Genomic DNA, 24,832 nt, shown 5'->3' on the forward strand with positions numbered 1-24,832 from the left:
CCATGAGAGATATATCAGCTTTTCTATAGCCAGGAGCTTTTTTTGAAGTTTTGAGTTTTTAAAAAAATTATTTCCTACAGTGTAGAAATATAGATCACAATGTTTTAAAGATTAAATTACTAATAAACAAATGATGCTTTTTGTTTTGGCGGCACTGGGGTTTGAACTCAGGGCCTCACGCTTGCTAGGCCGGCACTCTTCACCACTTGAGCACTCCACCAGCCCTTTATTGTAATCTTTTTTTTTTTTTTTTTTTTCGAGATAGGGTCTCACAACTGTTTGCCCAGGCTGGCTTTGAATCACAGTCCTCCTGATCTCTGCCTCCTGAGTAGATAGAATTACAGGCATGAGCCACCAGCGCCCAACACAGATGATGCTTTATGGGATTTTGCTTTCTAAGATGAAAACAGGGACTGGGACCATGGCTCAAGTGGTAGAGTGTCTGCCTAGCAGGTGCAAAGCCCTGAGTCCAAACCCCAGTACCACCAAATGAATAAATAAATTTTTTAAAAAGGTAAAAATACAGAACTGTCACAAAATTATAAAAACCCATAAAAATGATACATCGAGTGAAAATATTGAGCATTGATGTAAAATACCCTTTCTTCTGCTACTTAGTAACATCATAACATCTTAAAATGATACTTGTCATAATAAAAATATTTTGTCAGTAACTGTCCTCACTTTTATGTTACTTTTAAGTTTTTTTTAAATAGCACAATAAAGAAGATAAAAATAAAACAAAGCAACAAATTCTGTTCTTAATTATTTTGGCTATTCTGGGAATTATATTCCTAGAAAATAACATTTCTGAGCCACACATTTTGTAGCATTCCTGATACCTTTTAAGAAAAACTCTTTTCTTTCGCATGTTGTTCCCCATGTACATGGATAGAAAGTCAGTTTTTACATTTTGGGGGGAAAAAATAACTTCTGATTGATCCCTTCCTAGCTAGCTCTTCCTCTTTTTCCTCTGAACGTCTTTCTTAGTCATTGATTTTCTCATCGCTCACTCTGCCAGACAGCAGAGAGGCAGAGGCTTTGCTTTCTCTTGCATCTTAGGCTGGCTTGAATGTTGATTCCAAGTCCCTCCAGGGCAATCACCTCTCTCCAGCTCCTTGCCACCCCTCAGAAGTGTCCACTAGAATGAAGCTCGTACATGCTGTGCCTTGGGATCTAATTTGCATATTTTCTAAGATGTGTGTTGGTTTGTGTGGGATAACCCCAGGCCAGGGTTTTCTTTGTTGCTAAGTAATCAAGAGCTGCTGGAAATAATTGCAAACATATTGGGATTTATCAGAGACACCCTTCTCTTTAGTTATTTTCTGGGTGTTCTGCCCTATTTTTGTGGAGAAAGTAATGATTCATCTTATAGAAGAGCCCAGTTCTGCTCAACTCCACTGAGATTTATGGCATGACTACATGCCAGGGCCTATACTAGGTGTCAGTGAAGCAGAAGTTTTAAAATGAGTACATTCTGAGTTTGTGTTTTGTGGAGGAAACCAACTGAGAATTAGAATGTAAGATTTTAATCATTATGACAGAGTACAGGAGAGCTTGCAGAGAGGAAAGCACTTGACCCAAGCTGTGGTTTGGAAAGGTGACTGGGTATTACTATTTCCTGCCCGCATCCAGGAGGCTGCCCAGGAGAGGGCATGTGAGAAGGGCTCTCCAAGGAGAGAACAGCCTACACAACGACAAGATTTGGTGTTGCTAAGACAGACTGGTTTGAGCTGGAACTGGCCAGTTATGCAAAGACCAGGTCACAAGAAGTTACTTCAAGCCATGGCAGATGACTTTTCTTTATGGAATATACATATTCCATATGTAGAGAGTACCAGTAGCCATAGAATAAAGATTTGGGTTAGAGGAAGTGATAAATAAATGTTAGTGATAAATGAGGAAAGCATGAAAAACATTTTTATATTTTGACATGAATATGTATCAATTTCAAGGTTGCAAGAGCTCTTTTCAATTGAGATAAGAGACATCAAAGACATTTGTGGACCATAGACAGGCAACGTACAAAGAACATAGAGTTGGAATTAGTTACTTCTGTCTTTTAGAGTTTCCCAGGAAGCTCCTAGCCAGGGTACCCAAGATCTGCAACCACTAAAGGATTTTGGTGAAGTTGATGTCTTCAAGCCCAAGTTCATATTAGCTTGGCATTTGTCTCTGGTTGAAGTACAAGGTGGCATTTTCTCCACTTTGTGCTAACCCCCTGGTGTTTCTTTGCCACCCCTTTAACTGCATGCCCAAGTACCATGATGAATTCAAAGAGAGAGGATCAGCCTTTGGGAAAGGGTGAGCACTGATATTTCACAGGCCTGGAGCACAACAGCACATTCAGAAATGTTTTTGCAAGTTTAAATTCCAATAGTATCACTTTTCATTGTCTGAAAGTGGATCTCATTTTGGCGAATTGACTTTCATTGGTAAGTTCCCATACTTCAATGATAGCATTGCTAAAAAAGGGCACACTAAAATTTTCATCTTGCCATAGAAATAGAGGTTTTAAGTTGTTGGTTTCAGTTTTTAAGGTAGTGAAGAATATTTTTGTGTCTTGAGTTCAGTGAACCAGATCTTTTCAGTCCACTGAGACTGAGAAAGGGAAGACCCTGTGGGTGACTGAGGTTGACTGGGATGGGACTGAAATTGGAATCCAGCAACACAGGTGTGTATACCTTTTCCAAAGAAACATCCAAGTAACAGTGTGTAAAAGAAGAATGAAGGAGGACCAGAGATGAAAGAACTACAATTTGGTTAGAAAGATCCAGAAAGTTTGTGTGAAAAGAAATAATACTTGCAAACTAGAAGTTCAAACAGTGAGTTTTTTTGGTTTGGGTTTTACTTTTTTAAGGATGATTTCGTGAAGAAGATGCTTCCTAAGGAGACAACAGGGATTATGTGAAATGTAGGAGGAGACAGGGCAGTGATGTGATCTATACCAGATAGATGGCTTTAGAAGAGGAAATAAGGGAGCAGAGGGTTTGGGGATCACCTCATAGTCAAACCTCTCCCAGGTGTCACTCTACCAGGACGCGTCACAGTCACAGCCAGAAAAAACAGTTAGCTTCTTGGATTAGAGTTGCCCCATTATGTAACCAAATCCTAAGAAACATTAGGGGCTTATTTTTAGAATTTTCTCCAACTTCTTACCTCCCTAGAAAAAGCCCTAAATTGTACAAATAAAATACCCCCTCCACAACAACAAATGAAAGGTCCACTCCAGTACCAGCAAGGAGAAGCCAGAGCCAGATGTATTTATGGTTAATGGGAAGAAAACTAGAAAATGTGATAACAATGATAGAAATATAGAAAATGAGTTGAATAAATAAACATACCATTCTCTGAATAGGAGAGTCGTTACTAAATTGTCAATTCTTTACAGTTAGTGAGACATTTTGGAGGAATTTTTCTTGCAATTTTATTACTATATATTAGTTGTACATGCGGTGTTTTGTTGTGACATTTACATAGGTGCTCACAATATATCTTAATTAGATTCACCCTCTCCATCAGTCTTCCTAATCTCTCCTCACCCTGTTAGAACAATTTCAACAAGTTTCATTGTTCTGTGTTCATACGCATATACAAAGCACGGTGACCACATTCACCCTCTTTTAACCTCTCAGTTTACCCTACCAATGGTACCCAGCCCGTTTAACTTTCCTGTACTTCATTTTTTAATGTGAATATTGATTGTTCAAGGAGATTTCGCACTGGTATTTTGCATGTGCAAATACTGTATTTTAAGCAGACTAACCCCCTCTGTTACTTACTATGTCTGTTATCTTGCTCCCTGTTGTTCAGCAGTTTTCAGTGTGTTTCCTTCTGCTCTCTGTCATTCTCTTACCCTCTCCCACCTCCGCATTCTCCCCTCAGACAGACCCACTAATGCAATCATGTTTTCATAGAGAGATAGATAATGTGTTTACATTTCCCTTACATGTTTCCACATATGAGGGGAAACATACAACCTTTGTCCTTCTGAGCCTGGCTTACTTTACTTAATATGATGTTCTCTAGTTCCATCCATTTGCCTGTAAACAATATTATTTCATTCTTCTTTGTGACTGAATATACTCCATTGTGTACATTTATATACCAGATTTTTTTGATCCATTCATTAGTTGTAGGGCATCTGGGTTGCTTCCAAAGCTTGGCTGTTATGAATAGTGCTGTGATAAACATGGATGTGTAAGTGATTCTGTTGTATCCTGGTCTATATTCCTTCGGATATATGCCCAAGAGTGGTATCACTGGATCATATGGGAGAGCGAGCTTTTTTTAATATTTCATCTCATGATTATAATCTAACCTATGAAAATGATCCTCAATGCATAAAAAGAACAAGCTAGGGCTGACTGAAATCAGTGGCCTTATTATAACTATTTTGAGTGCTTCTGATATCACCGAAAATTGATGGTGTTTTGCTTTTTAAAAAATAAAATTCATAGTAAGTTATTCTCAAGGTAACATAATGGTACACACCGGTAATCCCAACTACTTGGGATGTAGAGTTAAGAGGATCAAGCTCAAAGGCCATCCTGGAGAATGGCAGGAGACTATATCTGAAACACAAACTAAAAACAAAAGAACTGGGGGCATGGCTCAATTGGTAGAGGGCTTGCCTCATAAGCTTAAGGCCCTGAGTTCAATCCCCAGTAACCACCAAAAAAAAAAAAAAAAAAAAAACCTCAGTAATATAACCAAGGGGATACATAATCACTGTTAACATTAGTACCACCTTTTCCTATCCTTAATTTGTGTACCTAACTTTGAACAGTTTCTTCTTTCAACACATGCACCAAAGTACTATTTCAGTTGCTAGGAATAGAGCAAACTTCTTATAATCTTGAGAAGAAAAATAAAAAACAAGCAACCTAATATATGATAGAGCTAGAAAAATGACCTTTGAGTCCCCTGCGGTGATCCAGATAAGGGGCAGCAATGGCTTAGACCAGAGTGGAAGGGCATGAAGTGGGTAAGTCCCAAAGGATACTCCACAAACATTACACAATCTGAATTCTTCTCTCCCCAACCCCTGGCAACTGCCACTCTATGTTCTTCTGAATTTGACTATTCTGATCCTGATCATGCATATAAATAGAATCATATAGAATCAGGTATAATGCCACACATCTGTAATCCCAGCACTTGAGAGGCTAAGGCAGAAGGATTGAGAGTTCAAGGCCACCTGGGCTACAGAATGAGACCCTGTCTCAAAAAAAAATAGTGGAATCATATATTTGTCCTCATGATTGACCTATCTCATTGAGCAAAATGTTCTCGAGGTTTATTCAGATTGTAGCACATGTCAATTTCTTTCCTTTTGAAAGTAGATGCTATTCCTTTGCACATGTGTATACCACCTGTGTTTACCCACTCACCTGCTGTTCTTTCCACTTTTTGGCTATTGTGAACAGTGCTACTGTGAGCATTGGGGAGTGACTTTTTAAGTGAATTGAATTGAATGTGCAGTGTGATAGAAGAGGGGTGGAGGTTACACAAAAATGACTCTTGGTTTTTTGGCCAGCACAGCTGGAAGGATAAAGTTTGCATTTGCTGAGATGAGGAAGACTGGGATTTTATATTCTGCTTCTTTGTATTTTATGTGACAAAGTATTCATGCTGTGTACTTTATAAAAACTATATGACATACTTAGCTTTCCATGCACATCATCCATCTGTTTTTAACAGAAAACACACCCAATGTTGGAGAAAATGGATACTGAGCTGGATTAATGTCTTCTCCTCCCTCCTAAAAACACATAAACATCTAGCTGGAACTCCCTTCCAGGATAACTCCATGCCAGAACACCAAAAAACCAAGCCAACTGTAACCATCACGTTTCAGGAGAGTCCCAGGGCTCTGGTGGTTTTTCCATAATCTCTCCCAACACTATAGATTGTAAGAACTTGTTGATTGAGCAATTATTTACTGAATATGTGCTTGATGGTTGAACCCTTGGGCTGTGAGAATGAATCAAGATACATGTCCTCCTCTTACAGAGACCGTAGACCAAAAGGAATTCAAAGGAAGTGACTAGGGTGATAGGTGCCAACACAAGGGAAGCCCAAAATAATGTCAGCTAACCCAGTCCCAGGAAGCCACCAATCCTTTCAGGAAGGGTGTTCATATGGTGGCAGAAGGCTCCTGAGAGAAGGCCAGAGTGTTTCATCTTTCTCTTTAGTCAGCTCTTCCAAGCAGTCATTTTCTATTAGTTACCTCCTGTGAACCAGCATCTTTGACAGCTTGGATCATACTCTCTCATATGGACATATACTTCCTTAACTGGCCATACACTGTCCTGTTACCTTTGGCTGCTCACAACAAATATTTGCATTCCTCCAGAACTAGTTCTGGAGTTTAGTAAGCAGTACATGAGGAAGAGCATTCCATGATCGAGCAGTGCACCTGGGAAGCCTTGGTTTAAGAAAACTGCTCAGGATTTTTTTTTTTTAACTGACTTTTTGAAGCCGTACTTACACTGCTCTGCACTTGACTGCCCACAAGGCTGTTGCTGTGGCACCTTCACTAAACCTCAGGACTGGTGACCACAGAACAGTTTGATGAGAAACGAACCTGTCAGCAAAATCTCGGCCTGGTTTTAACACATAGTTCAGAAATTGAATTATCAAATTAACAGGAATGAGTGTGTCCTTGGTATGCTCTACCAAATACCTTTCCTAAAGGCTAACACATTCCTGGTGGGAACAGTAAGTATCTGTTCCACCATACCTTCCCTCCAACTGTGATTGTGAACCTTTAAAATCTGATCTTATTTGGTAGTGTTTTTATGGCTACAGAGAGTGGTGTTACTGATTACTTCCTGCTGCTTTTATGTATACTTCTTCAGGACTTATGTCTTTCTATTAGGATTTCATCCATTCAGGTAAATGGGCTATTTTCATGATTAAGTATTAACACAGACTTTCATTCTTCAACTTTCTTGTTTATCATTTACTTTTAAGTTATATTTTCCTTAAACATGGAAGTTCTGTATTTTTATGAACTGGGTCCTTTTAGTTTAGTTTTGTTTTGTTTTGTTATCTCTTTTTCTCACAAATTTTAAGCTTAGAAATCCCCTATATAAAACTTTATCTAGACACTTAGTATCTTGGTGTTTTGTTGTGTGGTTGTTTTATTTTTGTTGTAGTGCTGGGGATCAAATCCAGGGCCTTATGCATGCTAAGCAAGTATTCTACCACTGAACTGTACCCCCTGCTCCAAATCTAGGTTGGGGGACAGGGAGTTCTTTGTTGTTGCTAACATTAAGTCTTAAGCCCTTTGGAATGTGTATTTCATTCTCTTACTGAACTCCCAATAAAATAAATAAATAACCAAGTTTTGCAGCACTGTTTTCTGAAAATTTTTCCTTCCCAGATTAGTATATAATTTCTATGGAAAAAAAAGTTATCTCCATTTTGTAAGTTAGGAGATTGAAATAAATGGCATCTTACTTGTGGTCAGTTATTTCCAGCTATACTTCAGCATTGCATTTCAAAATAATAGATGAGACAATCCTATATTATGATATTATTCTCATGAAAACCATGAAATTAATAAATGGATTTAAACTTAATTTGATATTGTGATAAAAATTTTCCTTCCTCAAAGCTGATAGGACAGATCACTAGAATGAAGAAAGATAAAATGATTAAAAAACACAAAAATTACAATGAAGACCAGAAAATTCATTTAATAGTGTTAGTAATTCACATAGCCACATTATTGAGTTTATTATAACATCTACCTTATAGCTGAGGAACCTGAGACTGAGAAGTTTCTTTCCCCAGAGTCTTGGTAGCGACAGAGACTGAGGCAGGACAATTTCAGGGTTGTTTATCACCAGACCTGCTCCAACTGGGGTCCACAGGTATAGCTTAGGGTTCCTCAAAGGGTATTCTCTTTTTAAAAGGCATCTGTAGGAAGAGTCAGTGCACCTGTCTGATGTTCCTAGTGTCAAAATAGACACAAACTGTGTCACTGGAAGGTCCTGGACAGGCAGCAGGTTTGAATTCCTTTCTATATGACTGAACTTGAACATACTGAGAGTGTTTCTCTCTGGTGCAGAACTGTAGGTGCCAATGCTAATAGGTCACCCTGCTGTGGGTCACAAGCTAGGCCCCTCTCCTCTGGTCACGCCCCTTAGCTTGATCAATTGCAGGATAAGCTCATATTTCTTCAAACCTTTTTTCTCTACAAGCTCACATGGAAATTCTAGAACAATTCCCCTGCCACAATCACATTTTCAGTAAGTGCTGGTTTATTCTGAAGGCTTCGTGGTCCCATTTGGAGCCAGTGTCCTCTACAGAGACAAGCAGTTGCTTGTTCCCTGTGCAGGGCCAGGCCTTCCAGTTTTCCACCTTTGCAGTCCCACTCTGCTGATTCCTTCCCAAGCCTCCCACTTTCCCCTGGACCCACTTTTGTGGCAGATCCCCTTCGGTTTCACAGGGCCTCAAGAAAGGGCAGTGGGGGCCACTTGGCACTGCCCACCAATCTCCCACATTCAGGGTGATTTGCAAACAGCTCCTGGAGGGAGCCTGTGCCTGGCCCCTAACAGGCTGCTCCTGTTACTCTATTGTCTGTAGAGCATTTGCCTTTTCCCAGCTGACCTGCCTGTGAGTGAGGAGATGTGAAAAGTTAGAGACAAAACTGGTTTCTGCAGAGTGAGAGGGGCTTTCTTGTACAGAAAGGAAGGAAATACCTCTGTGGGATTTAATTTTTTTTCGCCCTCTTCATCCAAAAAATACAAAGAGACTCTCTGTCTTAAATGCAAGTGTCGGCTTTAAATCTTTTAGGTTTGGATTAACTCTGCAAAAGAAAAAAAAAAATCTGACAGGCTTTCAGATATGACGCAGAAAAACTTTTTTCCTCTCAATTCATGTTGTTCATTTGTAAAGCCAAAGGCTGGTGGGCTGAATAGTGGGCACCAGTTGCCTCTGCATTCATCGTTAGCATCACAATGGTCAGCATTAGCAGCCTCCAGTTTCTCCACCATGTTGGCTTTTTCCACCAGGGGACATTTAATACAAGGTGCTGAAGGCAAGAATCAATCTTTTTTCTCTTGCATTCCCCCACATTAAAATACTAAAAATAAGCCAGGAAAACATGACGTTTTTGGTTATACAACTTAGAATCTTACCTTTTCCCCCAAAAGGGGCAGGGTGGGGGGAAAGGTGGCTTTTTATAGCTATTACCTTACTAGAAAGCTCCCTTTAATCTAAACAAAACCCACTGACTTGATAGACATTTCCTGTTACATACTTGTCAGTTTTCACTATTGAGGATGTCAGCAAACATGTCCAGACTTATGTTTTGCTTATGAATTCAAATGACTTTTATGTGACTGTATCACCTTGCTAGTGTCTAGCATTGTGGGTGCAATTCGATGTGACAAATTTCATTTTCTGAAATTTTTTTGAATGGGGTGTTTTATTTTAAATGTGTTCAGAGCTGTTCAATCTTACATTACAAAAAACCTTAGCATCTTTGAACCATGGTCTATACCAATAAGCCTATGTTAATGCAAGAAAAAAATTTAGGAAGTTCCTGGTCCTCAGTGGTGTTGAAATGAATAGGTAATCTGAAACATTTAAAATTAGTCCTCTTTCTATTTGATTGATTGATTAGGACTGTGTGTAACTGCCTAGAAGAATTAAACTAACTCATTTTTAATTCCTGAATTCTGATAAAAGAAAAATTCTTATAGGATTATAGCAAAATGTAGATGTACATATGTATATTGACTACTTTTTAATGAAATTTTATGGATTTAAACAGGTACTGCAGATTTCCTCTTGGTAAACAGACTCAAAGAAATCAAATTTTCCTTTGGTTTTATTGTACAGAATTATTGTTTTTAAACACTGTGATCTAATTCTATAAAGATATTTTTATTATAATGGCAACCATCTAATGGAATTTATTTACTTTTTTAATCACAGCATAAATTTCTTTATAACCTGAAAGTCTCTGATATATTAATTTGGGATTTAATACAAATGAATTATTAAAGTTGTTAATACATTTTTATTTGGATTTTACATATGAGATATTTGGTTCAACTTTAACAAAAACCCATACAAGTTACATAATCATTGAACAAAAATTAAGATTATTCCTACCCAATTGCCACAATCAATCAAATTTTTAATTTTAGACATATCTTAATTTGATTATACCATAATCCTGATTTACCTGGATGATTGTTTTAATATCCTACAATGTTATAAAAAAGTTAATTTTCATTGCCAGAATTAGTAAATTCAGTTTCTAACTGGGATTTATTTCATATGCCATACTATTATAATTTCATCCAGAGTGTATTTTAAGTTTCCTTGGAAAACTTGATATTGATATTCTAAGTTATAAAATAAGATCAAGGTTTACTACTTCATATATTGAACACAATAATAAAAAATTTAATATTTATATGCAAAGATGGTACATGATTTAAAAAAAAATGGTCTATTAGCTACTTGAGAGAAAAGGTAAATGCAGTATTTTAATACACTTGATTTTTGATCTCAAGTATTTTACAAGTTTGAGGTTAAAGTTATTGAAGATCCTTTTTCAGAATGATATGTTTATTTTGCTTATGTAAAAACTAACCATGAATGGTTAGTGAATGTATTTCTCAGTTGTTAAAGTATTCTTATTTCTGGTGGTTTATAACAGGCAGCCATGTTGTTCAGTTCCGGGGTCTTTTGGATGGGCTTATTATTTATCCCTGTGGCATCTTTGCTTCTGGATGTGGCATACAAAGTGTAAGTATATACCCAAAAATAAAGATGCATGTTAATCCTCAGATATTGCTAGTTATAACATCAACTCAGGCAATTAAAACTTGCAGAACAGAAACTAATAGTATTTATTAATTTTAAATAAATAAGAAGAAAGGCATAATTTGGGAACTAGAAAAGTAAATTAATTTAAAAGACCAAATGAGAAGTAAAGGTACTTTCAGTGAATGTCAGACAAATGTGCATTGAAGAAAATTGCATTAGAGATAAGTACAGTTTTTAGAAATCAGCCCCAAAGCCCATACAAGATGGAAGAAAAAAATTCTGTCTCAAAACACATTTTTCAATAGCCATGAAAAAAAATTCCCGATTCTAAACATCTATAAAACATAAAATGGATGAAACAAAACTATAGATTTTTCTCAAGGATTGCAAGTTTCAAAATGTTGTATCTTTCCACAGAAAAAGTTATTAAGGTTAATTCCATGATATTTAATAATTATAAGTTTTAATATTCTAAACCTAATTGTTTATTTAAGACGATTCCTTTAATTTTATCAATGCACAAAATTACTTATTTTTTTTAGATTCTTAAAAAAACTGCTTGGACTCTGGTTACTATTATACTTACCAGCAGCCTGACAATAAGCTGTATGTCTAGTTTTGCCAAGTCATCACAAGATTGTTTCCATGCAAATCCTTTTTTCCCCTCGCCAGCATCAAGAGGACTGCCTTTAAAACATTGGTAGATGAAGTTCAGGAGCTTGAGGCAAAATCTCAAGACCCGGGAGCAGTTGTGCTTGGGAAAAGGTGAGATACACAATGACTATGTTCTTTTCCAAGTGAACTTTACATTTCAGCTTGTACCAGTCACTGTAACAAGAGGTAAAACTTGCTTTTATCATGTAGCATGGAGCTGATGGTGTTAGCTGAAAGATTTTGGAATCGGGAGTGGATTCAAGTCAAATTTATCACTTCCTAAATTAAGTGTGACCTTAGCCAAGTTGCCTAATGCTACTGAGCCTCAGTTTTCTCATCAATAAAATGGGGGTGATGATGCCTATCAAAAAGGGGTGGGAGAATTGAATAAAATACTGTCAAGCACATGGCTTAGTGCCCTATGCTTCATGAGCAGGAGGTATATGGTAGTTGCAAATATTCTTGTGTTATTAAAGTGAAAGGAAGAAAAAGACTTTTAGCTTGAAACAATGTTGATAAATTTTAAAAGTATATAATCATAGTTCAGCATAGGAAAAAACTGTCCTATAATTATATCCATGGTTCAATATGTTATTAAGAACTTGCCTAAATATATGTCATCTGTGAAGTTATGCCTTCCGAACTCTTTTACGTACCACCACCATTCCCCCCAAAAAAATCATTCACTAAATTAACAAAGAATTACTAAAAAGAAAATTAGTTAAGGCCATCTGTAAGAAAGCACAATTTATAAAGATAGTCCTAGTAGTTTATTTTTGCCCTCATCCTATGAAACTGTGCGAAGATTTTGTACAAATGTTTTACCCAAGATATGTTTTACTCTGGTATGTGACACTTTAATCATGACTCAGCTTTTCTACTTGGTTCAACACAATGGGGTAGGTGGCAGAGGGTTCTCATTTCCTCTGTGAGGCCAAAGCGACCTGACATTTGATGGGAGAGCCCTCACCACTTGCTGTGCGTGCACCTGTGTCTCGTGGAATCCCTGCAAAGATGCTGTGTGAGTGGGTCATCTCCATCCTTTTTCCAAATGAGGAAACTGGAGCTTGGAGAGACTGAGTTCCCAAGGCTATCAGTGGCAGAGCTGGATCTCAAGTCCCTAACAGTTGATTGCAGAATTCCTGCTCCAAATCGTGATTCTGCTTTTTGGCTAATTATTCAAGAATGTGGGACAGCAGCAAGAACAACCCGCCAGAACCTGGCAAAGTGTGAGCCTCTTACGTTGGTGTCCTGTGCATAGATGGGAACTGTAGTACTAACCTCCAAGGTCACGGGTGCCTTCCTCCCTCCACCTTCCCCTTCATCTGAAACTGCATCACAGGGTTCTTCATACAAAAGCACCTATTCCATGGCTTGGGAACAACAGTCCCTCAGCAACTGTTTTCTTTTTCACTTTCTAGCAGTGAAGGGGTATGATAAGCATTCTAGCTCACAAAATTGTGAATCAAGCCATTTAGTAACAATTATTAGGGATAGGCCACCCTTGAAGTAAATTTCTCATATCTGTAAGTATGTTAACAAAATTTATACAAAGCCCCTAACCATGATGCTTAATTTGCCTGATGCAAACTAATAAGACCAGTCACTGATACATCAGTGTCTTTGACAGCTCAGTCTAAAGATGCAGTGAGTCTGTGATGTTACTCCTTCCATTAAATAAATCAGTGTGTCTGAAAAAAAGGAAGGAAAGGAATTCTACCATAAATAACCACCAACTTCACTTTAGAAAATGCAAAAGGTAAATTGCCCTGCTGCAGTTCAGCTCACTTGCCTAAAATAGCTATTCAGCTTTTCTCCAAAATTCAGGAATGAGTTAGCTGAATTAGCTGAATACCACAAACCCCTGGCACAGCATGGACTCATCATTCCCGTTGCTGCATGCTGATGACCAGAAGTTTGATGATCAGCATAAGCATGGTGGCCTCCTGGTAGAGAACAGCTAGAACTAAGTACTAAACCAGTGACATTCTAATGCAGTGAAAGAATTGTTAGGTTGATTTTACCTCCATTGTTATTTTAGGAAGCTTGGAAAATGAAATTGATGTCATATTTCAAAAAGTTAGCAAATGTTATCTTCATTGTCAGAGGGGAGAAATTGATATTTCTGTATATTCTAGCAATATCACATATCCTTTAATTATAAAACACCTTGCCTCCCCCGCTTAGCACCTGCTGTTTCCTTGTCTGAGGGCCAAAAGCCCTGTTACAAACTAGGCACTCTTAATTCCTAACGTTCAAAACTCAGTTTGGATCCTATTCCAGCAACTTTTCACGTATAAAATTAATTCTTTCCCAGCGTACTATCTGTACTTTTTATAAACCTCTGATGTATTTATTGTGTTGCAGTCTAATGCACTATTTGTTTACCCTATGGCCATTTGTTTCCCTACTGGATTGAGCTCCCTGAAAGGCAAGCCTATGATGTCTTTGTCAGAGTTGCTATCTAACACTCAACCCAGCTCTAGGAACTTAATAGCCCTGGATAAATATTCATTGAGTGGATAAATGAAAGGTCAAAAGAATAAACTGAGGAATGAGTTCCATTTTTTTTTTTTTCTCTTTTTTTGGTAGTGCTGGGGTTTGAACTCAGGGCTACATGCTTGCTAGGCAGTTGCTCTTACTACTCGAGCCACTCCACCAGCCTAAGGAACAAATGGATAGGTGAAAGGATGGTTGCATGGGATGTGGCAGATTGATGATTGCCATGTAGGCTGTGAAATAAAAATCTGATATGTGAAAACAGAATTATGTAAGTTTTACTTATCAAACTCATAATGTCCAAAGCAGCAATTGTTTATGTTGTCCTAGAATGATGCCAACTCTTAAGAAAGATCTGATTGATCATTCGCAAGTACTACTGTTAAGTTTAGTGTATGTATAAAATGCACATGTCAGAGAAACTATAAATTATAAGTACCATATGAAAATCAATATTTACAATAATTTCTCTTCTTTTTCATTTTCAAAAATTAAAACATCTTGCAGCTGCAGTAACTAGTCATTTTTAGTAGCAAAAGTATGTCACATACTATATTATTCAGAAAATTGGATATATCCCATTAAATTTTAGGGGGAAAAGTATATTTCACCAATCTAAGTACATTGAGCAATGATAGAAATCAGATTAAGTTTAATGTTGGAATAATAATCCAAATCTTATTCTTGATCCACTCTGTGACCTTGGCTTCTTGTTTATGGGGGAGAAAATTCCTCCTCAGCCATGAAACCCCATGCTCTGTTGTAACTTTTATGTGGATATGCTCTGACACAAGGGAGCAGAAACACCCCTAATTCCAAAAGCCAAAAACTCTGGGCTTGAAATTTTGTTTTCTATATGCTTGTGGCAAATATTTTCCTAACCATTTTATTCCTTAACCTTTTGTCCTATAAATATAAGACTCTTTGATAGTTTTTATTTATTCTACAATGCAAAAACTTATACATTTTATAGCAGAAATATGAATTTTGGGGAATATGGTCCTCCCAGCCCCCACATGTATATTATATCTATAAGTTGCATGTAGCATTTTACCATTCCTAAAACAAATAAAAATATGAATTCAAAAACTGGAAGGTTTATGATAAGGGATTATGGACACTATGGGCCCATGCTAGACAGAACAACAATTTTGGATATCATTCAGGTACAAGGGTATGTATGAAGCAGTGCATCTTAGGGACAAGCAAATATGATGAGACTCCCAATACCTTTTTTTTAGTTGTATGCATTTGTCAGCATATCATTATCAGCTATTTCTAAATAGAGTTTGAGGGTTGGTTCTTCAGGTCAGACCTCTCGCTGGCTTATCTGTCACCATTGTTTGGCCCATAGCCTCAGTAATAAAGAAGAGAATAAGGAATATAAGATGTTACATAATTTGGTCATAGTGGGTGTGATGGGGCTCTCTCACAGCCTCTCCTCTCCTCTCCTGCCCTCTCTCTGTCTTGGTGGGGCGGTCAGGGCATTTGAGTTCTGTGTTATTTATCTTAATGAAAAGCAATTTTAGCATTGCCCCAGAAGTAACAGAAAATCATACTACTCAGTTTTCACAAAGGAGTTTATATCAGTATAACACAAATGCTTTGATGGGGATGAAGATAGCTGGATACATCACATGGTTTTCCTCAGCCTACTCTCAATACTGTGACATTCATCCTTCCCAACATTTGTTAAAAAAAAAAAAAAAAAAAAAAGAACAGTGAAATGTTGTCTCACCTTGGGCAGAGTTTAGGCTTGTTACAGTTCATTTTCCCACCACCACCTTCCATAAATGAATCCTTGCTTACTTTCTGGAGATTCATTTCCCATTATATAGATAAATTCAAGTTTAGTTTATTGCCCTTTCAAGATCATGAAAATTACCTTAAGACAACACATTCCAGTCATGTTCCATGACTGTAGGAAAGATTTTACCACTAGCAACTTTTTTTTTAGTATTTCTAGAAGAAATACTATATTTAAACATAGTGTCTTTTCACTCACCTCCAACAAATACCTACATTACAGCATTTTCTGGGTTTGGAAATAAAGTAGCAATACTTACGTGGTAGTTGTTGTATAATTGCATTAAACAAACAGAATTTGCACAGCATGGTATGTTAATGAAATACTATGCAAGATTAGGGAAAACTACTTGCAAAGAACTGTGGATAGATGTGGTTTTAGTGAAAAAGTATCTTTTTTTCCAGTCTTCTCAAACTGTGTTAAACTGTTCAACAAAAACTGAACTTTTATTACATGTATTGATGTTAACATGCTATCAGTTCATGATGTGACTTGACAATAACATTAGTTCCCATAAATACTGATGGCACAGAACTGCATAAATTTTGAAATGGTAAGTCATACCCTAAAGGTAGGATAGGGCTAGAGGATATCCTGGAAGAGGGACCCTGCTCTATGAAGATTAAAGCAGGCATCCCAAAGTCACTAAGAAAAAATCAAATTAAAAAACCTAATTGTTTTCTTAGTAAAGAGGTGAGATGGGACATTAAAAGTAAAACTCACAGACAGCAGTAGACACCTCGCATTGAGCCAAGGTTAAATATAAACCAAGGCATCAAAATGACACTAACAAAGTGCCTTTTGTGATGATCTCTGTGCTCTTTGCTTTTTACAATAAATTCCTTGGGATCTGGAGGATAAGGGGGAAGGGCCCGGCATTTATTGAGTGCTTCCTAAGTGTCAGTCATTGTGCTGACAAGCCACTAAACCCTCAGAGTTGCCTGAAAGTTACATATTATTCTCCCGTTATATAGGAGATGAGGAGAAAGGTTTGACTAAGGTGACCCAGCTAATCAGTAGCAGACTCAGAATCAAACCAAAGTAAAACCCAGAGCCCTCTTTCCTGAGGAATGTGCTGCTTTCCCAAGAAAGAGACTTTCTTACTGCTTTAAAAAAAATACTACATCATCTTAGTATTTCAGTTGCTATAATGTGAAAGATAAAATTCTCCTGTCAGTCAGTGTTCTAATAGTAAAGTCTGGTGCATTAAGGAAGGTCTGCCTACAGCCTGGGGAATGTATTTGGGGAAGAAGAAACTGGCCTAGTACATCACCGTCCTCCAGCCTTCCATAGTGATTTCAGTCTGAAACACCAGAGACTTCCAGGCACCCTATCCCCAACACTGCCAACAAAATCAGACCACCTGCTGCTAACGCTGCTGACTTCCTCAGAGCAGTTACATATTTCAGTGTTCCTTAGGGCCCCAGGGTCTGTACCATTAGATCATTTAATAAGAATTGGGACGTGTTAAAAATAGCCCTCTCTGACTCTTCATGTCTGTTTATGTCACTGACACAAATAAGTTTTACAACTAATTGCACAACCAGTGGAATTTTAGATTAACTAGATTTCTTGTTTTAATGCAGCTAGGTCCTAGTGACAATAAAATATGTCTAGTAAGTACTAGTCATCATCGCTAGACTTTAAAAAATGTGTGGAAGATTACTACAAATGTCAGCATTTCTAAATATTTTTCCTTCGTTTTCTGCCTCACTGTGTGATTCATTTACATGATGAGTTCCCTCTGCAGAGGATCCTTTTTTTGTACATGATACAGATTATTCCATTTCAGGGTTTCAAAAAAGCTGGCAAGATACAGAGCTAACATAGCTTACAGCAACTTAACTACAGCTTTTACAGTGGGGGGAGGAACAGTATGGAAATCTTTCAAGTGAGTTAGTTCCAGTTATTAAAAGAAATTGTATAAACATTTGCTAGCATGCCTGTAGATTACTTATTTGCTCCTTGTATTATTAGGTTCTTTGATATCAAAGTAAAAAGTTTAATAAATCAGCCAATAGAGAAATGGCATGATTGGGAGGATTCAGGATGCTTATAAGTGCATTTGGAACTACTCAAATTCATCTGTTCAACAAATTATTTGCATTCCTACTGTGGGAGTACTATTCTACTGCAGTGGAGGGGATGGATGCAAGATTTCTCACATTGTGCTTTTAGAAGTTGCATAATTAATCATATGGATTTGTATCTATGGAGATTGGTCAAAATATTTACGGAAAAGTAAATATTTTCCTTGTTCTTTTATCTATTATAATTATTTTCTGGAAGCACTTTATGTTAAAGTGAAATTGGGACATGCTTTAACCCATATTTGAAGGGTATTGGAATTTTTCTAATTAAGTGTATAAAATTTCTTTCTATTATTTTTAGGATTTCTTTAACATTATTAAAAAATATTCTGCACCAAAATATGTGAAAGTGTGGAAAAGATATGGTAGCAGTTAAGGTATTTTTTAAACGCTAAAATGTCATGATAAGAATATACATAGTTAACCAAGGTTTTAGGGGCTAATAATGCTATTGGATAATTTGGGGGTTTTTTTAATTAATTGTGTTGAATAGCTTCTGTATTTCCATATGACTTAAATATCATGGAGTGGGGAGAGGGAGTGAAGAAATCTTACTTTGTACTGGATTATTACTAAAGACAAAACTCCCTTAACTCTGGGGAAGTTAACCTCAAAAGTGTCGGTATAAATACTTGAGATCTCATTTTCTATCTGAGAAAGTGGAGTAAAAAGAATCAGAAGGCTGAAGCGTTCTCAGGCCATCTTTGTAACTCTCCTTGGTGCTTCTGTGGGCACACTCAGGCTGCACTGAGTTGATAATTCATTTCACACTTCTGCACCTGCTCCACAGCCTCACCGAGAGGGCGCAACTGCTCAAGAATGTCTTTAAGAAGAACCATGTGAACTTGTACCGCTCTGAATCATTGCAACAAAACTTGCTCCGTAAGTATCTGAGTTTTTACTTCAAATAAATTCTCTTCTATTACTGAATCTTGTCATTTATCAGAGTATTATTTTGACTTGAGGCATATTTTAACTTTTTAGAATTAACACCAAAAGCAATTTTTGAATATCTCTGATGTGTTATATAAACAAATGGTTACAAGAATCCATTGGCCACAACCATCTCACTTTTAACAGAGCATTTTAAAATCTTACTGTTTCATTTAAAGAAAAACAATAATATTTCCACATTCTTTGCTTCCTTAAATCTTAAAAAGAATCAATACTATAAATCTTAACTCTTAAAAGCTGCCTCTGTTTTGTTATCTTTTTGACTTGAATAACTTTGCAAGAGCCTTTTCAGCCTTCATACAACTCAAGGAAACATATATTTTCCCCTTCAAAAATATTTATGAATATTTAGGCTTGTAAGAAATTATTAGGTACCTTGCCCTCTTAACATTTCAAGGATCTAAAAGAGAATATAGTATATAAAGCCCTGTAGTAAATTTATTTGTTAGTAATATATCTTTTATTTCATGTTATTTCTACATATAATTTATTTTCATCTATGTATATTCATGTTTAATGCTTTTACTTATTATACTTTGACCCTTTCCTAAAGATGTGAGCTCATTACTGGTCATCTCTTACCCCACATCCCTTCCCACCACATTGGGACACCAGTGAGTTTATTTATAGATGCTGAGAACCAAGGAGAAGGTTGCCTAAGGGAAGCAGACCACTTCTCCATCATTAGCAGCTGTGTGTGTCCATCTTCTCAATTTTTTAATTGACAAACAATTGTGTATATTTATGGAGTACAATGTGATATTTTTATCTATGTGTTCATGGTGGAATGTTTCAGTCAAGCTAATTATGCGTCATTTTTCCATCCTCTCATCCACTTGGCCTATCTAGAAATATATGCATACACTTGACTAGACTCTTAACACCCTCCAGCAATGAGTAAGCAAATCTTAGGGGGAGGGATGGACTGGACTTGAGATTTGGAACAGAAGATTGAGCAGTATTTGAGGGCTCCTGCCCAGTCCAGTGGGGAGCAGAATCCATAAAATCCACACTGGCTATACAGCCCTCCCACTCTCCATTTTGGTACTGTTCATGTCTTTTCCGGATGTTAAAACTTGGTGTCTCATGCTTTTGAAGGTGGGAAGCATACATTACTTTCCCAAGTTAAACAATGACTACTCAAAACTCAGAATAAAGTGATTTCCAGCAAATGCACAATGGTGATTTCTGTTTTGTCATTAACTTACAGATGGGTATGCTTTCTCTCAAGATGAAAATGGAATTGTTTCACAGTCTGAGGTGATTAGAGCATATGATACCACAAAACAGAGGCCTGATGAGTGGTGATGGGAGGGGCTGAGAAGCAGACCCTCCTGTGTCTCTAAAGAGAACTACCACAATCTAAGGTTGTCACCGCAATCTGCTGACCAATTCCAGTCTGGTCATGGGGAAGAAGGATGGATCTGAGCTCCCCTCACTGATGGACCTTCAGATTCACATACATCATCCACATAGGCACTGTGCAACAACTGTAAAACCATCTTTCAGATTTCTTAAAGTATTTGCTAAGGCTTTGAAAACAGAAATTGAGATAACCTTGTATCTTCCCAGTATGCTTTCTGAAAGGTTCTTAAGATGTCAATCTGGGGTCTATCAATTCATTGGCAACCAACCATTAAAAAAATTCTAAAATGGTGTTAAGTTAAAGGGACTCTTGATATCCAGACTTAGATTTCAGGATATGCTGAAATAAACCAGCATCTCAAGGAACTGACTCACTTACTGAGCATTTCTAAACAAGGCATTAATAAGTGTTCGTGTCAAAAATTGTCTTGCTAAGTGTTTGCCAAAGAAATTCAGTAAGTATATTTCTCATTCAGTAGTCATTTGCCCAGAAATTTAAGGGAACGTATACTTCCAGTTCTGCTGTAAGATCTGCATGCTTGACTTTTCAAATGTGAGAGTGATTTGCAAAAATGAGTATTTCAAGGCATTTGCTACTAAAATATGTGATGTTGCACCTTCAGCCTTACAAGTGCTTCTTTGTTGTTTGTCATGTTTCTTTGTTCAAGTTTGAGGCACATATATTAATGTGACTGTTCTTACAATACTGCTTTTTTTTAAGTTGTATTTATGTCTTAGTCATTTCTGGTAACATTTCATCATCCTTTAGATTTTTCCAAAAATCTGGCTTCTGCTGTAGTTTGAGTGGTGTCATTCTGTCTTAAAGTTACCCTTCTCAAGAAAATTATGCTTGCATATTTATTTCCAAAGTTTATGTTTCCATGTTTAGGATAACATGTCAGATAAGTGCATGGGCTTGTGTTGTGTACGTAGGTTTGTTTTATAGGTGTTCTGATTTTCACTCTTTGTTTCCACTGGAGATGACTTATGTAGCATACTCAGTGTTATGGTGACTGTCCAGACACTTGAAACCAAGAATTATTTCACAGCTCACTGGTCCCACAGTTCCCAAAATTAGCTACATGATGATTATTGACAAATAAGTAATACACTTTCCCAATTTTAACAATACCTATTGTATTCAAGCTTGTAACTTTATGGTCAAAGAACACTTTTCATCATGAGTAGGGCTCGTTAATGTGCTTTAAAATGTACAATCAGTTTAATTATTTTCAGTGTTTCCATGACATCTCCTGAAAATGCCTATTTTGCTGCCAAGAATAAGTGGTGAAGGGGCTGTTTAAAAACCACAACCAGTTTTCTACACTATTTTTAAAACAATGCTTTCATTTAAGGAGAAAAAAAGGAATTCTAGGTTTCAGATATACTTCAGAGAGTGAAGCAAACTTTTTTGCCTTTTATTCAAAAGCCTGTTTGCCTTTAAGTGGACTTACCAGCAAAGTAGATAGAACTTTAAAAAAACAGAATTGAAAAGAGGTGATTTCTCAAATTGCCCTGAGTTGAGTTTAATCATTTCATTTTCTTTTCCCCGTTTCTCAATCTAGATTTAAAATCAGAATATGTGTATTTTCCTTCTCTTTGTATATAGCTAGTTACGCATATGTCTCCACATTTTCTAGAAATAAGCAATTGTCACACGTGTGCATAATTCTAAAGTGAAGTAAAAGTTTATGTACTTCACTTCTCAGACCCTTCCCAACTGGGATTCTGATTAAGAGAATCATGAATCAAAACATCTAGCAAAGCCACAGATATCCAGTCTAAGATTTAAAGTCATAGACTTTAAATCTGTGGAATAGATCCCCAGAGTAGCCTTTCCAGGGCCTCCCAGCAGTGATAGTTGAGGTCAGACCACAAAAATCATCAAGATTGAAGTGCATCCTCCAAAAAAAAACACTTCACAGCAGTCGCAGAGAAGAGATGCTTCTGTTTGCCCTGACTTCATCAGGGCCATCATTCTCAAAAATTTCAATATCAAAACATTATGGATATAATAGAACTGAATTTTCTGACTTAAATAACAAAAATTAAAGGTTTATTTTTATCTTGAAACATGGTTTGTTTTGGTAGAGATCTTTAACATGAGAATATTTGTGGTTAATCAATGTATGACATCATAATCTGAAATGTAACCTGTTTTTTTGTTGTTGTTGTTCCATGGTCCTGTTTTTGAATTATTGACATTAAATCCATCTCTTTTCTTCTTGGGTGGGGATAGCAGGTAGGGGTCAGAGAGTGACCACTTGGGCAAAACTTGAAATATAGCATTGCAATTGCAGTGACTTTATAGAAATTAGAAAAAATACTCTGAGTTTTTAACCTTCTTGAATTGGAAAAAAGACACATGGTTTTACCAGGATTCAAATAACCAGTTGAAGTGACTTTCAACATGTATTTTCTGAAACAAATAACACATACTCTTCAATTAAAAAGTCCCTTGTAGGGACTCTGGCAAATGCTAACATGGTTGCTTTACAGTGTTTACAATTCAGAAAATACTACTTCACAGTCAAAAGTCCTCATTCCTCTAGCAGTGAAAGCTGGGAGTTGCTTCTTTAATGTTGGAATAGTACACCATAGTATTGAGCGTGGACTTTATAAATGTTTTGTATATGCATATAAAATATATTGGTGTCTCACACCCAGAAAGATGCTATATGGTAGAATTTATGAGCAGGAAAACGGTGTTTCTCAGGAACGTAGTAGATGTAAAATGTAAAAAGTGTGCTTCTGACCCTCCCGCCTCCATTCAGTACTCTTGAGTGAGACTGCCTCAGCAGTGTTGTGAACTTTTTGGAAACTTTCTCATTGAGGTGGCGGAATGTGTCTTCTGCTAAATAAGACTAGCCATTCACAGAAAGTATGTGGTCATTAAAATAGAACCAATGATTGCCCTTAATTTCCAGGTGGAGGAAACGTAGAAAACAATCAGCATTTCTTCTGATCATTAAATTTTGTATTTTAACTTTTCAATTCAGTATTCCATATATCCATTAAGAAAGTAACATGATAATTTGTTCTACATTGTGTGCACTGTGTGACACTTATAACCTGTCACTTAAAATGTTCTTTTAGAAAATGAATGCTAGTCAGAAAGTAATCGATTCTATACTCATGATTTTTAAATTATTTTAACAGTGTCATAAGTATTATAAAGGTAAAAATCACTTGGGTTTATTTTCATGCATTTGAGTTCCTGGTCTTAAAACTTCATGAAATAAATTTTTAATCTTACAAATAGCCATTTACAAAATTTATCAAAAGGACCAGCCTGTTCACCTCACAATGAACAGGGCTGTGGAATTCTTTTTGTAAATTATTTATGGTGACATCATGCAGTTCAGTGCCTAATCAATGGTTTTTAATGATAACATTTCTGTAATGGCTCTTACAAACACCATAGTCTGATTTTTCTCACATTAAAATAACTGAAGCCATTTGTGAAACTTAGCTACATTTTGCTGCATTTTAATTAACCTTCAACAGCTATTAAAGTGGAATGTAAGCTCAATTTTGAAGGAAAGGAAATAAATGTTTTCCATTTTTCATCTTGATTTATTTTCTGTATGAGAACAGCTGTGTTTTTGATAGGTTTATGGTTTGCATGAATTAATATTTAAAGTGATCCTAGCCAGTGCATGGCTATTGCTATAAATCGTGATGTTTATTTCTGCCTTATAAAATTTTATCATGGTCTACCTGGAATTTAATAATCAGTGGACAAATTAATTGGTCCTCCACACAACTTTTGTTTTATAAGTAAATTATTTTACAAACATTTGAACAAATTTAATTGAATCTTTTGTTTAGCTTGCCTGTAAGAACTTTTCTTAATAAAACTCATGAAAACTCAGCAAATAAATCTTCCTGAAGTAGGAAAAAAAGCTAAATTTCTTATTTGCTTACTTTGAATTAACAGCAAGTTTCCATAGGTAAGTGTGCTCTTACAAAGACGTGAGCAGAAGATTTTTTAAGAATATTTTTATGTTTCATGGTTCCAGAATAGAAGCCATACGTGCAGTAAACACTGTTTGTCATGTAACCTCTTCAAGCTTCATTTTTCACATTTTCAAGTTTATTAGGTTAAAAATAAAAAGGCAACCTTGGAAGGCAGCTATGGAAAACTACAGTTTGTATTAAAAATAAAATAATATTTCAGCTCCATGAAAAGCCATTCCCACTGAGACTGCTGTAGAAATTGTGAAGCTGCATGAGTGGAGAGTCTTCTCAGGTTTGTCCATCTTGACGTTCGATGCACTGTGTTTTATAAATAGTTATTGAGGTTCAGTAATACTCATTTCTATGCAGTGTCATATGTCATTGGCCTTTTGTGGATGTGCATGTTTTAAACTGCGAATTTTAAACATTTTGTCCTCTAATTGTTATTAAAAATAAAATAAACTTTACCATTATATAAAGGAAATTGTTGAAGTTTTGATTGCTAGTTTGAGAGATTGTATTGCTTTAGGCTAGGCTTGGTGGCTAATGTCTCTAATCCCAGCTACAAGAGAGGCAGAGACCAGAAGGATCACCACTCCAGGCCTTGGCTAAAAGTTAGTGAGACCACATCTCAATAAGCTGAATGTAGTGGTGCATGCCTGTGATCCCAGCTATGCAAGAGGCATGGGTAGGAGAATCACAGTCT

General features: G+C 36.6%; 1 protein-coding gene across 6 annotated transcripts in view; it reads left to right on the forward strand.

Annotated features, from left to right (window-relative positions):
• The window catches only part of Atp8a1 (ATPase phospholipid transporting 8A1), a 215,317-nt gene extending 190,707 nt beyond the window's left edge, over window positions 1–24,610 (forward strand). For all 6 annotated transcript variants that reach the window (XM_074042343.1, XM_074042345.1, XM_074042342.1 and 3 more), the window contains 4 exons: window positions 10,688–10,776; window positions 11,470–11,562; window positions 18,638–18,729; window positions 20,012–24,610. In XM_074042343.1, coding sequence (XP_073898444.1) covers window positions 10,688–10,776; window positions 11,470–11,562; window positions 18,638–18,729; window positions 20,012–20,109 — 372 coding nt within the window. In that variant the 3' untranslated portion in view covers window positions 20,110–24,610. The remainder of the gene's footprint in view (window positions 1–10,687; window positions 10,777–11,469; window positions 11,563–18,637; window positions 18,730–20,011) is intronic.
• The last annotated feature ends 222 nt before the right edge of the window (window positions 24,611–24,832 follow it).

The sequence above is a fragment of the Castor canadensis genome, chromosome 9 (assembly GCF_047511655.1).
Source record: "Castor canadensis chromosome 9, mCasCan1.hap1v2, whole genome shotgun sequence".
NCBI lineage: Eukaryota > Metazoa > Chordata > Mammalia > Rodentia > Castoridae > Castor > Castor canadensis.